Source organism: Oncorhynchus tshawytscha, linkage group LG10 (assembly GCF_018296145.1).
Source record: "Oncorhynchus tshawytscha isolate Ot180627B linkage group LG10, Otsh_v2.0, whole genome shotgun sequence".
In the NCBI taxonomy this organism is placed as follows: domain Eukaryota; kingdom Metazoa; phylum Chordata; class Actinopteri; order Salmoniformes; family Salmonidae; genus Oncorhynchus; species Oncorhynchus tshawytscha.
In genome coordinates, this window is record NC_056438.1 from 74,504,430 (window position 1) to 74,521,708 (window position 17,279).

Below are 17,279 nucleotides of genomic sequence, written 5' to 3' on the forward strand. Positions count from 1 at the left end.
GACAAACAGTTGAAGTTGTAAGTTTACATACACAAAGGTTGTAGTCATTAAAACCTGTTTTTCAACCACTCCACAAATTGCTTGTTAACAAACTATAGTTTTGGCAAGTCGGTTAGTACATCTACTTTGTGAATGACACAAGTACTTTTTCCAACAATTGTTTACAGATTATTTTGCATTATATTTCACTGTATCACAATTCCAGTGGGTCAGATGTTTACATACACTAAATTGACTTTGCCTTTCAACAGCTTGGAAAATTCCAGAAAAGTATGTCATGGCTTTAGATGCTTCAGACAGGCTAATTGACATAATTTGAACCTTCAAACTCAGTGCCTCTTTGCTTGACATCATGGGAAAATCAAAAGAAATCAGCCAAGACCTCAGAAAAAAAATTGTAAACCTCCACAAGTCTGGTTCAACCTTGGGAGCAATTTCCAAACGCCTGAAGGAACCACGTTCCTCTGTACAAACAATAGTACGCAAGTATAAACACCATGGGACCACGCAGCCATCATACCGCTCAGGAAGGAGACGCGTTCTGTCTCCTAGAGATGAACGTACTTTGGTGCGAAAAGTGCAAATCAATCCCAGAACAACAGCAAAGGACCATGTGAAGATGCTGGAGGAAACAGGTACAAAAGTATCTATATCCACAGTAAAACGAGTCCTATATCGACATAACCTGAAAGGCCGCTCAGCAAGGAAGAAGCCACTGCTCCAAAACCTCCATTAAAAAGCCAGACTGCGGTTTGCAACTGCACATGGGGACAAAGATCGTACTTTTTGGAGAAATGTCCTCTGGTCTGATGAAACAAAACTAGAACTGTTTGGCTAAATGACCATCGTTATGTTTGGAGGGAAAAGGGTGAGGCTTCAAGCCGAAGAACACCATCCCAACCGTGAAGCATCACGTTGTGTGGGTTCTTTGCTGCAGGAGGGACTGGTGCACTTCACAAAATAGATGGCATCGTGAGGAAGGAAAATTTAAGATATATTGAAACATCTCAAGACATCAGTCAGGAAATTAAAGCTTGGTCGCAAACGGGTCTTCCAAATGGACAATGACCCCAATCATACTTCCGAAGTTGTAGCAAAATGGCTTAAGGACAACAAAGTCAAGGTATTGGAATGGCCATCACAAAGCCCTGACCTCAATCTTATAGAATGTCTGTTGGCAGAACTGAAAAAGCGTGTGAGAGCAAGGAGGCCTAAAAACCTGACTCAGTCACACCAGCTGACTGGGCCAAAATTCTTGTGGAAGGCTACCCAAAACATTTGACCCAAGTTAAACAATTTAAATGCAATGCTACCAAATATTAATTGAGTGTATGTAAACTCTGACCCACTGGGAATGTGATGAAAGAAATAAAAGCTGAAATAAATCATTCTCTCTACTATTATTCTGTCATTTCACATTCTTAAAATAAAGTGGTGATCCCAACTGACCAAAGACAGGGCATTTTTACTAGGATTAAATGTCAGGAATGGTGAAAAACTGAGTTTAAATGTACTTGGCTAAGGTGTAAACTTCTGACTTCAACTGTAAATGTTGACTCCGCCCAGAAAGAGGATACGAAAGATGATTATTAGATGTAGAGTATGCTGTCAAATGGCACCATATTCCCTACATTTGATCAGGGTCCATATGGGTCTTGGGTTATACACAGCCTCTCTTTGACCCTATGGTCATCAGAATTCATTTAACATTTGATCTTCCCAGTCCCTACCCTCTATGACCCCTGTTGCCTAGGAGACCCCTCACTGGGGAGGCAGGGTAGCCTAGTGGTTAGAGCGTTGGACTAGTAACCAGAATGTTGCAAGTTCAAACTCCCGAGCTGACATGGTACAAATCTGTCGTTCTGCCCCTGAACAGGCAGTTAACCCACTGTTCCTAGGCCGCCATTGAAAATAAGAATTTGTTCTTAACTGACTTGCCTAGTTAAATAAAGGTAAAATAAAGAAATAAAACTGTGCCAGGCAAGACCTGAGCTCTTTAGTGCCACCCTGTGGACCAAATAGGGATTTCATCCTAGGGACGGGTAACTAATCTGCATTGTCATCATACTGTATGAGTCCGGCCCTGTGTTTTGCATAGTCTTGGTCCAATTCTCATTTCTGAATGAGGATTAAAATGCAGGATAAAACATTGTTATGTCCCATGATTGCAGAAAACACAGGGCCCTAAATACGAGGCCCGTTTCTATTACTTCTGGAACCACCAACAGCAGGATAGTACTCACACAAACTCTGAGCTTTAATTTATATTCATACTGCTTTTCCAGAAATATAAATGTTACTAGGCATGCATTGTCCCATTCAGGAACACATTGTGGAATCTGCAAATAAATTATTTTAGCTAGAAAACATCCCTTCAGTTGTAGCAAGCAAACATTGAAATTACACACTGTACTGTATATCACCTTTATTAATTTGAGCTATACCAACACATTTTTTATCCATCACTCTTTATTAAGAACTAAACCATCCTGATCCCTCAATGCTCAGAGTACCACAATTTTCTCATTCAGGGCGATCTGTGCTTGAGTCAGATTAGATAGATAGGTCACCATCAACAGGTCCTGTGAAAGAGAAACGGTATACATTCACACAAATGTCATGAGTGCAAGGGACATTTATTATGGCTGACTGAATCAATTCCACAGATGAGGAGCCGTATGTATCAAGCGTCTCAGAGTAGGAATGCTGATCTAGGATCAGATTCCCAACCATGTAATTGTGATGTAAAAAAGAAAAAAGAAAGGCAAAACTGATCCTAAAACAGCACTTGATAAATACAGGCCCAAATCCAAGAGGCATAAAAACGTACGTTGATGTTGGAGTTGAGCATGGTCTCAAAGTCCTCTGCTGTGATCTTAGGAACCTTGTTGACCAGATCCATCAGGTACCGTCCAACACTGTTATCTGCCATCTGCTTACCAGACTGACAAACATACAAAAAGAAGAGCTTAGGTTATGGCTACAGAGACGCATAAACACAAATTAAGTCGTAACTCAACTAAAGTCAACTATTTTCCGATGAGTTGCATACGGTAACAAGGTTGACATAAGACATCTCCGTAATGTAATATGGGATATGATAAATATGTAATAATATGTAATATGATAATGTAAAACGTAATGTGGGCTGCAGCCATAATATAGGCTCTGTGTGTAGGCTACTTACCAACACATCCTCAATGTAGGTCAGTACCGTGGCCAGCATGTCCTGAACGCGGCCTGCTGCCCCACCCACCTGGCAGAGGTCAGAGGTCAGCCCATTGGTGGTGTTAGGAGCATCTCTCGTCCTCTGGAGAAGGTCAACTAGAATATACAAATTCTTTTATCGATTTTATTAAGGATTTCCACACCCCAACAAGAAGACATGACTCGACAAATAAAAGCGTGTCCAAACCAGGAACAAATGGGACAGAAAACAAGGAAAGAAGAATGAAGGTTCTGACCTCCTATCCTCTCTGTGTCGTAATACTTGTATTTCACACTCAGGGGAGTGAACATCACACCGACAGTCTTTCCCGGCACACCCATCTGGGCACTGTCATGGCAACCGAAGCAATGGGAAAAATGATATGAATTTATTTAAACTATCATAAGGAATGCCAAAGTGCTTAAAGGAATGCCAAAGTAACGAAACAGCAAATGCAAACATAACAAAACAACTGAAAGATGAGATCAGGAAGTCACAGGGAGTTGAAGCAACTCTGCTTGGGATGGAGTCAACAATAGCTTTTCAGTGGACCAACTAAAGTACTGAGACAGAAGAGACTGGTTAAAGTGAGGGAAGTCACAGACCTGACGTAGGCACGGATGTTCATCTTGCCACTCTGCAGGGCCGTGTCCATGGTGAGGTGAATGGGGTTCGTGGCCTCTCGGCTGTAGTACTCATGGATCAACACAGAGTGCTCAGTGATCTCAAAGCCTGTGGCATACCTGTTGAAGGAGAATGGTTTGACTTTAGAGCAGTGTTCTGACACAGGCAAACAGATTTACTTTGAACAAATGTACTTTTTATTTTATTTTTCTAGTTAATTGAATAAGTTGTCAATAATTGTTAGTACCAGCGTGGGACAAAAGCTTTTTTCTAATGGGACTAGGGAAGAATATAAGCCTGCTCACCATCCAACAATGACCTCGCTGGGTGACACCCTCTTATGAAGATCGTACATGTTCTTGGCAAACTCCATGTCCACAGCAACCTGTCACCATCACAAAGACACCAGTTTCACTTCTAGGACTACATGTGCAAGCTTTCCTAATTTCTACACTACAGCAATAGCTAGATAGTATATAGTTGTATCAGTGACACTTCTCATCACCTCATCTTCAGACTCATTGTGGGGGACGGAGAAACAGTTGGTGACCTCCACAGAGTGCTTGTCAATGGTACCTGAGGAAGACAAGGAATGCATTTAGTTGCGATCCTCGTTTTGTGCCGATGATACGGGGACAAATGTAACTATTCTATGGAACCTGTTGCTCGCTAGCAAGCAAAGTTTCAACAACATAAACATTCCACAGTAATCTAGGTAAGCTAAAAACGTGTAATACTCGGTCAAATCTTTATAATCAGAGGAGCTTTGATATGTTTTTGGATCAAGAGGATGTGAGAGCCTGGCAATGCATCAGCAAAGTGATGCAAGCTAAGTTAGCCGTAGCTAGCTAGCTGAGACAGGCTGTTCGCCTCCCTGCGCGTCTAATCCATTTTCATTAGAGCTAAAGTAAGTTTATAGTTAAATTACCAAGCAAGGTTCCGATCACACGACTCGCTCCCTCATTTCTCCGTTCGTAAGAATCGCCGATGGAGGCGAGAACGACGGGGTGAATTTTCACCACGGGGCCATACACCGACATCTTGAAAAAGGAACAATTTTACGCTTCCGGTCGATTTATCGGCGTGTGACAAATACAGACAAGGTGCGTCACCTGCTGCATTGGAAGGGGTATTGCACACAGAGGCGACCTAATAATACAAAAATTAAACCCTTATCATAAAACATAATAGACTAGATGTGATTAACCATTGAATGCATCAGAAGACCATTTTTTTTCTGGAAAACAGTATTAAATACTATAATTGAAATGCTGTTAAGCTATTTGGCTGTTCAGAAACTGGTTGTTTCACATGGATATGAATTCATTTATTTTCAAAACGTCATCCTCCACAGACCGAATATCATTACGACCTTCTGCAAGCCTATTGAAGAATATGTAAACTGGATCATAAAATGATCTCTATAGCAACCTCGGGTTGTAAATGCCTCCTCACATCATCGGCATTTAAATGTCCAGACTTTACCATCAGTGTAAAACAGTTGACAAAACAGCACAATGGTTTAAATATCTAATGCTTATCGTGATCATGAATCTGGGTGATGGTTTATGAATGATGGTGATGACAGCATCCTCCTCGACTGTCGCTCCCATGTTCTAACACCTGCGCAGCTGCCGGTAATTCATACAATTTTGTCTGATGCGGATCGCTGCTGGCTTCACTGTCTATACCCAATGGTCTGTACGGACGAACTGCCACCATTTTAAACTCTTTGAAGACAAACTTGGAAAATATAAGAATATGCTATTTGTGAGCACGCTGTTTATTGAGGATTACAGACATCTAAAAAGCAGAGTCGTTTGGTTGGGGTTGCCTTTGTTTCCTGTTGAGAGAGTAGAGGACTGATGCTGCGTCGAACACCCTCCTCATCAGCAGAGCCGATGATAAACATTTAAATTGTCGGATGATCGAACCTGAGCGGAAGATCTCCGAGGCTCGCTCTTGGACCATCCACTCATCTGTAAGGTCCTTTATAAATAAATAAATAAGGGGACGGGATATTGTTTAAATAGGATAAGGCAATTACCAGATGAAACCCCACTACAGGTAGGATAAATCACTGTTTTCTTTATGATTGATAAATGTGCATTTTCTAATCGAATACATTAAGAAATGTTTAATGCGTCATTGTTGAATAGTCAACACCGTAGGCTATAGGCTATTCCATCACCCCACGCGTTTAGTTACCGAATATTCGATCCAGGTAGTGTTTTATATCACTGGAGGAAACGGGGCTCCATTTTATACTAACACGGTGATTATGCACATTATTAGAATGGAACCTGTCTTATAGCTGTTTTGTGTTCTTATATTACAGAATACGTTAAAAGTGACATTGTACGTTTTCTGATAAATAATAGCCTCCTTCCTGTCATTTATTGTGCTCCCATAACAGACAGGCACAGGCTATGCATGACCAATCTAATGACCTTATTCTTAAGGCTGTATATACAGCATATGGTTTTGTCTCGGCAATATGTGACTCTTTCTCGGACCAAATTCACTTTCCCCATCCCCCACAGTCAGACAGGAGAAATTACCAATCTGTCCTTGACAGCGAAATTATTCAGCTCTGACTCTCAAATGGCACCCTAGTCCCTTCATTACTTTTGACCAGAGCCCTATGGGCCCCTAATCAAAAAGTAGTGCACTACATAGGAAATATGGTGCCATTTGGGACATAGATCAGGGCTTCACTCATTCCTCTCTGTAACATCTGACCTGTTCCATTAATATAGATTAGACTGTACTGAAGGTAATAGGAGGGTTTGTGCAGAGAAAGATAAGTTAAGGACAGATAGAGAGATGGGTATGGAGTCAGGACAGAGAGAGAGGTGGGTATTGAGTCAGGACAGAGAGAGAGGTGGGTATTGAGTCAGGACAGATGGAGACGTGGGTATTGAGTCAGGACAGATGGAGACATGGGTATTGAGTCAGGACAGATAGAGATGGGTATTGAGTCAGGACAGAGAGAGAGGTGGGTATTGAGTCAGGACAGAGGGAGAGGTGGGTATTGAGTCAGGACAGAGGGAGAGGTGGGTATTGAGTCAGGACAGAGGGAGAGGTGGTTATTGAGTCAGGGCAGAGAGAGAGGTGGGTATTGAGTCAGGGCAGATAGAGAGGTAGGGGAATTGAGTCAGGACAGATAGAGAGGTGGGTATTGAGTCAGGACAGAGAGAGAGGTGGGTATTGAGTCAGGACAGAGAGAGAGGTGGGTATTGAGTCAGGACAGAGAGAGAGGTGGGTATTGAGTCAGGACAGAGAGAGGTGGGTATTGAGTCAGGACAGAGAGAGAGGTGGGTATTGAGTCAGGACAGATGGAGAGATGGAGACATGGGTATTGAGTCAGGACAGAGAGAGAGGTGGGTATTGAGTCAGGGCAGAGAGAGAGGTGCGTATTGAGTCAGGGCAGATAGAGAGGTGGGTATTGAGTCAGGACAGATAGAGAGGTGGGTATTGAGTCAGGACAGAGAGAGAGATGGGTATTGAGTCAGGACAGAGAGAGAGGTGGGTATTGAGTCAGGACAGAGAGAGAGGTGGGTATTGAGTCAGGACAGAGAGAGAGAGGTGGGTATTGAGTCAGGACAGAGAGAGAGGTGGGTATTGAGTCAGGACAGAGAGGAGGTGGGTATTGAGTCAGGACAGATGGAGAGATGGAGACATGGGTATTGAGTCAGGACAGGTGGGTATTGAGTCAGGGCAGGACAGAGTCAGGACAGAGAGGTGGGTATTGAGTCAGGACAGAGAGAGAGGTGGGTATTGAGTCAGGACAGAGAGAGAGAGGTGGGTATTGAGTCAGGACAGAGAGAGGTGGGTATTGAGTCAGGACAGAGAGAGATCAGGACAGAGAGAGAGGTGGGTATTGAGTCAGGACAGAGAGAGAGGTGGGTATTGAGTCAGGACAGAGAGAGAGGTGGGTATTGAGTCAGGACAGAGAGAGAGGTGGGTGTTGAGTCAGGACCATTTCTTGAGGGACGGAAAACTACTTACCAAAATGCCACCCTAATTCCTATAGTGCACTTATTTTGTCCATAGGGCTCTGTTCAAAAGTAGCATACTATAAAGGGAAGAGCATAAGTTATGCTCAACACTAGCCCTTCACCACTCCCTGTAGAACATATTTACAGCATGCAGAGCCCTCTAAATACCCCACACTTCTATGATCTCACAATAATCATTTGGATCTACTTCCCCCTTCTTGTTTTGTATCCTAGGGCCTCAACGTAAAGAACCGGTTTAAACCGTCAATAACCATTGGACAGAGTCTGCCATAGGGGAGATATCAAAAACTCAGTAGCACACACACACCATCATTCCTGATGGCGCTTGAAGACTCTTCCTTCCCCTCGCGGCCAGAGTCCCTCCCTCTGCCCGTGGTGGAGAAAGGGAAGGGACCAGTGGAAGAGGCTAGCGAGGTGACGGCCTCCACCGGAGTGTTTGATGTGTCTGAGGATCTGGGCCATGTGGTTACCACGGATACCGCCCAGCCTGGCGTTAACAGATCGTGGAAGTCCAAGTTGGCAGAGAGGCAGGCCAATGCAGCATCCGAGGAGTACGTTAAGAAGCTGCCTCGGGTGGTGGAGAAGGAGAGGGGTAGATTTGGCTGGGGTGAGTAGTAGTGCTGTTGCCTTTATCGGTGTTCAAAATTGGCACCCTATTTGCATCTCATAAGGCTCTGATCAAAAGTAGGGCACTATGTAGTGAATAAGGGGCCATTTGGAATGCACACTTTCTCTCCCAGGACTGTTCTTCTTTTCTGACCTGAGACATTGTTGGCGCCACGAGAGTGAATCTATCTAGAACGAGAGGTTACTAAGCGACCGTCTGACAGTGTTCTGTGACCAATGTAAGGTTTTGTGTTTGGCTTTAAATGATTTACACTGACAGACAGGCTAAATCCCAAATTACACCCTATTTCCTAAATATTAGGGTGCCATTTGGGACGCATCCACTGTGTTCTCTCTGGCTCTCTACAGTCTGCAGATAGGTGGTTATTGAATGCATCTTCTCTCTCCCTCCTCCACCTCTACCCGCCCCCTCCCTCCTACTCCCCCTCTACCTCTACCCCCCTCCTCTCCTCCACTTCTACCTCTACCCTCCTCCCCTCCTGTGTAAAATGCCTGTTCCTCTGGTTTGTCCCCCCCAACCCATCTTCCTGTTGCTCATTCCCTTAGTCCTACTGCCGATATGTCACTGTAGTCTCTCCCTGTCTCCCTCCTCTTTCTCACTCCTCTTTCTCTCTCTCTCTTTCTCTCCCTCTCTCTCTCCCCCCATCCCTCCCTTCCTGGCCTGGTTTCCTGCCTGCAGCCAAGAGACGTAAGACTCAGCGCTATGTGGAGAAGAATGGTCGCTGTAACGTTTCACATGGCAACATGAGGGAGACGTACCGTTATCTGACAGATATCTTCACCACGCTGGTGGACCTCAACTGGCGCTGCTCTCTCTTCGTCTTCGTCATGGCCTATGCCATCACCTGGCTCTTCTTCGGGGCCATTTGGTACCTGATAGCCTACCTCCGGTGAGAGGGACAAACAGACAGACAGCAGGCCAGGGGACACTTGGTATAGTCCCAAATGACACCCTATTCTCCTATAGTGCACTATATAGGGAATGGGATGCCATTTCAGATGCATCCATGGTATCACTGTCAGAGAGAGTCACTCTACATTATATAATTTCTTGTCTGTAGAGCAAGTATATTAGTAAATGGATAGTTTTTCACAACCTATATTTTTGTTTGCTCCTCTCTCTCTCTTCCTCTCCTCTCCTCTCTCTCTCCCTCCCATACTTTCTCTCTTTCCACTCCTCTCTCTCTTCCTCTCCTCTCTCTCTTCCTCTCCTCTCTCTCTCCCTCCCATACTTTCTCTCTTTCCTTTCCTCTCCTCTCTTCCTCTCCTCCTCTCTCTCTCTCTTCCTCTCCTCTCTCTCCCTCCCATACTTTCTCTCTTTCCACTCCTCTCTTCCTCTCCTCTCTCTTCCTCTCTCTCTCTCGCTCTCTCTCCCATACTTTCTCTCTTTCCACTCCTCTCTCTCTTCCTCTCTCTCTCTCTCTTCCTCTCCTCTCTCTCCCTCCCATACTTTCTCTCTTTCCCTCCTCTCTTCCTCTCCTCGCTCTCTTCCTCTCTCTCTCTCTTCCTCTCCTCTCTCTCCCTCCCAAACTTTCTCTCTTTCCACTCCTCTCTCTTCCTCTCCTCTCTCTCTTCCTCTCCTCTCTCTCCCTCCCAAACTTTCTCTCTTTCCACTCCTCTCTTCCTCTCCTCTCTCTCTTCCTCTCCTCTCTCTCCCTCCCATACTTTCTCTCTTTCCACTCCTCTCTTCCTCTCCTCGCTCCCTCCTCGCTCTCTTCCTCTCTCTCTCTCTTCCTCTCCTCTCTCTCCCTCCCAAACTTTCTCTCTTTCCACTCCTCTCTTCCTCTCCTCTCTCTCTTCCTCTCCTCTCTCTCCCTCCCAAACTTTCTCTCTTTCCACTCCTCTCTTCCTCTCCTCTCTCTCTTCCTCTCCTCTCTCTCCCTCCCATACTTTCTCTCTTTCCACTGCTCCCTTCTCCCCCTCCCCCTATTTTTATTTATTTCACCTTTATTTTAGCATTGAGTCCCATTGAGACCAAGATCTCTTTTACAATGGAGCCCTGCATGTACACAATTTACAAAAACAACATAATAATTATTTTTGTTTCTCCCCTCCCAGAGGCGATCTAGATCATCTGGAGGATGAGACATGGACACCGTGCGTCAACAACGTGAACGGCTTCATCTCTGCCTTCCTCTTCTCCATCGAGACAGAGACCACCATTGGTTACGGCCACCGTGTCATCACTGACCAGTGTCCAGTGGGCACCATGCTACTCCTGCTCCAGGCCATACTAGGATCTATGGTCAACGCCTTCATGGTGAGACTCATTGGCTGCACCCCTAATGGCTCCCTACGTAGTGAACTCATTTTGAACAGGGCCCATAGTGTTCTGGTCAAAGACTCTGGTTAAAAGTAGTGCACTATATAGGGAATAGGGTGCCACTTGAGATGCAGGCCCATACAGTCCCTACTGTATTTTTTTTACTGTACCCTAAGGGCATATTCTGACACTAATACAATCACATCTGTTTCTCTCCATCGTACAAATAGTTTGAAGAACTTGTAATCATATCAAAAAGCTGCCCCTTAAAAGGACCTTTTTTCCGTCTATGCCTTTTGGAGCTGTTGGGATGAAGCAGAAGTCCCATTCATTTGGACCTTTGTTTGGACAACGAAGTGATCTTCTTCTCCTCAGGTGGGCTGTATGTTTGTGAAGATCTCTCAGCCCAATAAGCGCGCGGAGACCCTGGTGTTTTCTAAGAATGCAGTGATCTCTCTGAGAGACGACAGACTGTGTCTGATGTTCCGGGTGGGGGACCTGCGCAGCTCGCACATTGTTGGAGCCAACATGAGGGCCAAACTCATAAAGTCTAAACAGACTCAGGAAGGTGAGGCTAGTATACAATCAACCCCCATAGCAGGTCTGCATCCCAAATGGCACCCTATTACCTATATAGTGCACTACTTTTGACCAGAGCTCTATGGGCCCCAGTTAGAAGTAGTGCACTACATGGGGAATAGTGCCATTTGAGATGCAAACAAGAACACTCCACATGTTATTTTCTAGTATGGAAGTGATATACTGTGTAGAAAATATTAAGGCTATTTCCATGACATAAACTGACCAGGTGACTCCAGGTGAAAGCTACAGTGCATTTGGAAAGTATTCAGACCTATTCACTTTTTCAACATTTTGTTACGTTACAGCCTTATTCTAAAATGGATTAAATTGTTTTTTTTCTGCCCTCAATCTACACACAATACCCCATAATGACAAAGCAAAAACTAGATTGTAGAACATTTTGCAATGTATTAAAAATAAAATAACAGAAATATCACATTCACATGTTTTCGAACCCTTCTACTCAGTACTGTGTTGAATCCCCTTTGGCGTCGATTACAGCCTCGAGTCTTCTTGGGTATGACGCTACAAGCTTGGCACACCTGTATTTGGGGAGTTTCTCCCATTCTTCTCTGCAGATCCTCTCAAGCTCTGTCAGGTTGGATGGGGAGTGTTGCTGCACAGCTATTTTCAGGTCTTTCCAGAGATGTTCGATCGGGTTCAAGTCCAGGCTCTGGCTGGGCCACTCAAGGACATACAGAGACTTGTCCCGAAGCCACTCCTGCGTTGTCTTGGCTGTGTGCTTAGGATTCTTGTCCTGTTGGAAAGTGAACCTTCACCCCAGTCTGAGGTTCTGAGCGCTCTGGAGCAGGTTTTCATCAAGGATCTCTCTGTACTTTGCTCTGTTCATCTTTGCCTCGATCCTGCCTAGTCTCCCAGTCCCTGCCGCTGAAAAACATCCCCACAGCATTTTAATTTTATTTATCTAACCTTTTATTTAACTGCTGCCACCACCATGCTTCACCGTAGGGATGGTGCCAGGTTTCCTCCAGACGTGACGCTTAGCATTCAGGCCAAGGAGTTAAGTCTTGGTTTTACCAAACCAGAGAATCTTGGTCTGACAGTCCTTTAGGTGCCTTTTGGTAAACTCCAAGCGGGCTGTCATGTGCCTTTTTACTGATTGCTTCCGTCTGGCCGCTCTACCATAATGGCCTGATTGGTGGAGTCCTGCAGAGATGGTTGTCCTTCTGGAAGGTTCTCCCATCTCCACAGAGGAGCTCTGGACCTCTGTCAGAGTGACCATCGAGTTCTTGGTCACCTCCTTGACCAAGGCTCTTCTCCCCTGATTGCTCAGTTTGGTCGTGGTTCCAAACTTCTTCCATTTAAGAATGATGGAGGCCACACTCCTTCGACCTCAAGGCTTGGTTTTTGCTCTCACATGCATTGTCAACTGTGGGACCTTATATACTGTAGACAGGTGTGTGCCTTTCCAAATAATTTCCAATCAAATTACATTTACCATAACAAAGGGTATGAATATTTACAGTTTGTAAAAAAGTTATTTCTGTTTTTAAATTTAATAAATTAGCAAACATTTCTAAAAACCTGTTTTCACTTTGTCATAATGGGGTATTGTGTGTAGATTGATGAAGGAAAATAAATAATTGTATCAATTTTAGAAAAGGGCTGTAACGTAGCAAAATGTGGGGAAAAAGTAAGGGGTCCGAATGCACTGTATGATCCCTTATTGATGTTACTTGTTAAATCCACTTCAATCAGAGGAGGGGAGGAGACGGGTTAAAGAAGGATTTTTAAGCCTTGAGACAATTGAGACATGGATTGCATATGTGTGCCATTCAGAGGGTGAATGGGCAAGACAAAGATTTATGTGCCTTTGTTCAAAGTATGGTAGTAGGTGCCAGTCGCACCAGTTTGTGTCAAGAATGGCAACTCCTGGGTTTTTCACGCTCCGGTTTCCTGTGTGCATCAAAAATGGTCCACCACCCAAAGGACATCCAGCCAACTTGACACAACTGTGTGATGCATTGAATATTGAAAACCGATCTGGCCCTAATAGCCACAGGTACTCTTAAATCTCTACCCGGTACACCCAGAAGAGGACTGGCCACCCTCGGAGCCTGGTTCTTGTTTTTTCCTAGCCACTGTGCTTCTGCATCTGCATCGCTTGGTCTCTGGGGTTTTAGGCTGGGGATCTGTAAAGCTCTCTGGGGTTTTAGGCTGGGGATCTGTAAAGCTCTCTGGGGTTTTAGGCTGGGGATCTGTAAAGCTCTCTGGGGTTTTAGGCTGGGGATCTGTAAAGCTCTCTGGGGTTTTAGGCTGGGGATCTGTAAAGCTCTCTGGGGTTTTAGGCTGGGGATCTGTAAAGCTCTCTGGGGTTTTAGGCTGGGGATCTGTAAAGCTCTCTGGGGTTTTAGGCTGGGGATCTGTAAAGCTCTCTGGGGTTTTAGGCTGGGGATCTGTAAAGCTCTCTGGGGTTTTAGGCTGGGGATCTGTAAAGCTCTCTGGGGTTTTAGGCTGGGGATCTGTAAAGCTCTCTGGGGTTTTAGGCTGGGGATCTGTAAAGCTCTCTGGGGTTTTAGGCTGGGGATCTGTAAAGCTGGGGTTTTCTGGGGTTTTAGGCTGGGGATCTGTAAAGCTCTCTGGGGTTTTAGGCTGGGGATCTGTAAAGCTCTCTGGGGTTCTCGGCTGGGGATCTGTAAAGCACTTTGTGACAACTGCTGATGTAAAAAGGGCTTTATAGATTTGATGATTGATTTGAGTATTTTTTTGTCCGGGGCTGCATTCCATTCCAAATGATCATCTTCTCTTCCTCCCTTCACTTGGAGTGAACACTCTGTGACATATGTATGACGTTTCCCCAAGGGAGCCTTTCCCGAGCGAGGGGGAGTGGAAGAGGGAAGAGGTCATATGTAAAGTGGATTGGGACGTCCCTCAGGACTAGGCTTAATCTGTATCCAGGAAACTGTCCCTCAAGGTTTAATAACTCACTTCTCTCTCTCGTCCCACTTTCTCCCCTTCTCCATCTCTCTCCCCCTCTCCAGGTGAGTTTATCCCTCTGGACCAGACAGACATCAGTGTGGGTTTTGAGACTGGGGACGACCGCCTGTTTCTGGTGTCTCCACTGGTCATCTCCCACGAGATCGATTGCCGCTCGCCCTTCTGGGACATGTCTCAGGGCCAGCTGGAGAAGGACGACTTTGAGATGGTCGTCATCCTGGAGGGAATGGTGGAGGCCACTGGTTAGTCTACGGTTGAGTCCCAAATGGCAACTTATTCTAAAACAAGTTTTTAAAACGGCACACTATGAAAGACAGGCAACCGACTCTACTATTTACTTTTCATTTTCAGTGAATCAACGAAACATTCTGCTTACAGTTACTTCAGGTTCCCATAAGGCTCTGGTAAAACGTGGTGTGACCAGAGTAGGGTGCCAATTATAGGATCTCTATGGGTGCACCATGCCTCGGAAGGGGGAGTGGCTTTCCTGCCCACTGAGAAAAGATTTCCTTAGTCATCATAGCAGCTGAAGGGGCGCTGCCAGGGTAGGTTAATGTGTTCTTACAAAGTGTGTGTTGGTACCCCCAGGTATGACGTGCCAGGCGCGAAGCTCTTACCTGGCAGACGAGGTCCAGTGGGGTCACAGGTTCAGTCCGATGATGTCACTGGCCGAAGGCTTCTTTGACATTGACTATGGCGCCTTCCATCAAACCTTTGAGGTAAGAACACACACACACACACACACTCCAGAAAGGGGAAAGGCTAAAAGTAGCAGGGTTGCTGTGTTAGCTATAACCTGCTGGATGGCGATTCAACATGTGGAAATGAATGGACAATGACGGCCCGCTGCTTTTAATCATGTACCATGTGATCACTGCCACTAGTACAGAACAACACAGCTTAACCTTTTGTCAGTCTGGCATGTCTCCTCACTTACTCTTGTCATGTCACCAAAATGATTTTACCCTGATTCTGAAAGTTATTTTCCAAGTTGTCCGATACAGTAACCGCCACTCATACCGTAGGTGGACACTCCCTCCTGCTCAGCGCACGAACTCTCATTAGCTGCGGCCCGATTGGAGGCTCATCTCTATTGGTCGATCTCCAGTAAACTGGATGAAGAGAAATGGGAGGGATCTTCTCTGACCAACCAATCAGGGAAGCAGCTAGACAATGGGAAAGGAGGGGTCGTCGGCCCCGTTTCATTTACTGTTGGTGAGATCACTGGAATAGAAGAACAATCCGGACCAGGGGAGTTGAATGGAAGTGTCACCACTGACCAGTCAGAATCAGAGGCCTAAAGTAGATTGGGGCACCCTATCCCCTATGCAGTGCACTTATTTTGAGCAGAGCCCTGGTCCACAGTACTATAAATATCATGACAGGATGAACCACAACTGCAGTACTGTAAATGTACTTTTAGCTAATGTATAACATACAGCCATAGAACATTTTTCCCCAAGGGAGAGTTGGGTGGTTTAAATGGTCCATTTTGCTCCTTCTTTGCTGTGTTGGATAACATTGACTTGGACATGACAAATTATATCAATTCAATTTTGTCTTTCATTTCTCTGGTGATATTTTATTATTACCATGAATGTCTGTGCTTCACTATAATTATATTATATTGTTATAGCTCCAATATCCTCTGTCAACAACATACATTTTATGAATTAATACATTTTTTTAATTTTTTTATTTAAGAATTAAGTATTGACAATTCTTTGTCAGGAAAGAGGATGTTGTTCAGCCAGGTGAGAACGTTCAGAGACAGAAAGAGAACTGTGTTTTGGAATGTTCTGGAACGTTCAGAGACATAGAAAGAGAACTGTGTTTTGGAATGTTCTGGAACGTTCAGAGACATAGAAAGAGAACTGTGTTTTGGAATGTTCTGGAACGTTCAGAGACATAGAAAGAGAACTGTGTTTTGGAATGTTCTGGAACGTTCAGAGACATAGAAAGAGAACTGTGTTTTGGAATGTTCTGGAACGTTCAGAGACATAGAAAGAGAACTGTGTTTTGGAATGTTCTGGAACGTTCAGAGACATAGAAAGAGAACTGTGTTTTGGAATGTTCTGGAACGTTCAGAGACATAGAAAGAGAACTGTGTTTTGGAATGTTCTGGAAAGTTCAGAGACATAGAAAGAGAACTGTGTTTTGGAATGTTCTGGAACGTTCAGAGACATAGAAAGAGAACTGTGTTTTGGAATGTTCTGGAACGTTCAGAGACATAGAAAGAGAACTGTGTTTTGGAATGTTCTGGAACGTTCAGAGACATAGAAAGAGAACTGTGTTTTGGAATGTTCAGAGACATAGAAAGAGAAGCATGTCATGTGTTGGCTGAATTGGGGAGTCAATGTATAAAAGGAATGATGTATTATGGATAGTGTGATAGAAGAGAACATGTATGGTTTTTCACTTTAGCATGTAAAGAGCATATCAAGGAATCGATTGAAATAGTATCTCTAAATCTCTTTATCTCTAAAAAAAAAAAACAAGGATTGTTTTAAAAGATTATATAGAAGTGTACATTATGATTACATTAAAACAACCACCATCTTGTGATTTAATTTAGATGTAGAATCATTACTGTGTTAACAATTTTAAAGGGTTACATCATATGTACCGTAGCTTATCACTGACCATGTCCCAACTGGAGACCAGTGGAAGTATTCATCTAACAAAACAAAGTATTTTCTCTCTTGGGAATGTTTCTGTGTGATTTCACGTAGAAAGTAAGTAGCACAATGAAATATTTTCTTTCTATAGCCTCTTAGGATTTAAGCACAACTGTGTTCCGCTCTGCTCACCCCAACCTCGTGCTTCTGCTGCTGTGTACATAGGAGCCTTTTTACTTGATGTTTTTAATATATTAAAAAAATCAGAATTATTATCTATCAAAATTAATAAACTATATTCCACACCAACTTTCTTCCTCTTTGCTCTCACTTTTATCAGTGTGGTCATCTGCACTATTTATCCTTGAGAGTATTCA

At 44.2% G+C, this 17,279-nt stretch overlaps 2 protein-coding genes across 3 annotated transcripts; one reads left to right on the forward strand and one right to left on the reverse strand.

Annotated features, from left to right (window-relative positions):
- Positions 1 to 2,410: 2,410 nt before the first annotated feature.
- Positions 2,411 to 4,919, reverse strand: LOC112236502 (eukaryotic translation initiation factor 3 subunit F). The gene is made up of 8 exons (XM_024405094.2): positions 4,761 to 4,919; positions 4,338 to 4,408; positions 4,138 to 4,217; positions 3,814 to 3,951; positions 3,465 to 3,556; positions 3,188 to 3,324; positions 2,831 to 2,944; positions 2,411 to 2,582 (listed from the first exon to the last, which is right to left on the reverse strand). Exons 1-8 carry the CDS (start codon positions 4,870 to 4,872, stop codon positions 2,505 to 2,507), a joined length of 822 nt encoding a protein of 273 aa, XP_024260862.1. The 5' UTR covers positions 4,873 to 4,919; the 3' UTR covers positions 2,411 to 2,504.
- A 392-nt stretch (positions 4,920 to 5,311) lies between these two features.
- Positions 5,312 to 17,211, forward strand: LOC112236501 (G protein-activated inward rectifier potassium channel 3). Of its 2 annotated transcripts, none has more exons than XM_042329051.1 (8): positions 5,312 to 5,899; positions 8,068 to 8,461; positions 9,161 to 9,371; positions 10,540 to 10,741; positions 11,120 to 11,312; positions 14,329 to 14,526; positions 14,873 to 15,003; positions 15,310 to 17,211. In XM_042329051.1, the coding sequence occupies exons 2-8, from the start codon at positions 8,173 to 8,175 to the stop codon at positions 15,583 to 15,585; spliced, it is 1,500 nt and encodes a 499-aa protein (XP_042184985.1). In that variant the 5' UTR covers positions 5,312 to 5,899; positions 8,068 to 8,172; the 3' UTR covers positions 15,586 to 17,211. The 2 variants fall into 2 exon arrangements, with proteins under 2 accessions (XP_042184985.1, XP_042184984.1); XM_042329050.1 differs by having other exon boundaries at positions 5,312 to 5,813.
- Positions 17,212 to 17,279: the final 68 nt, after the last annotated feature.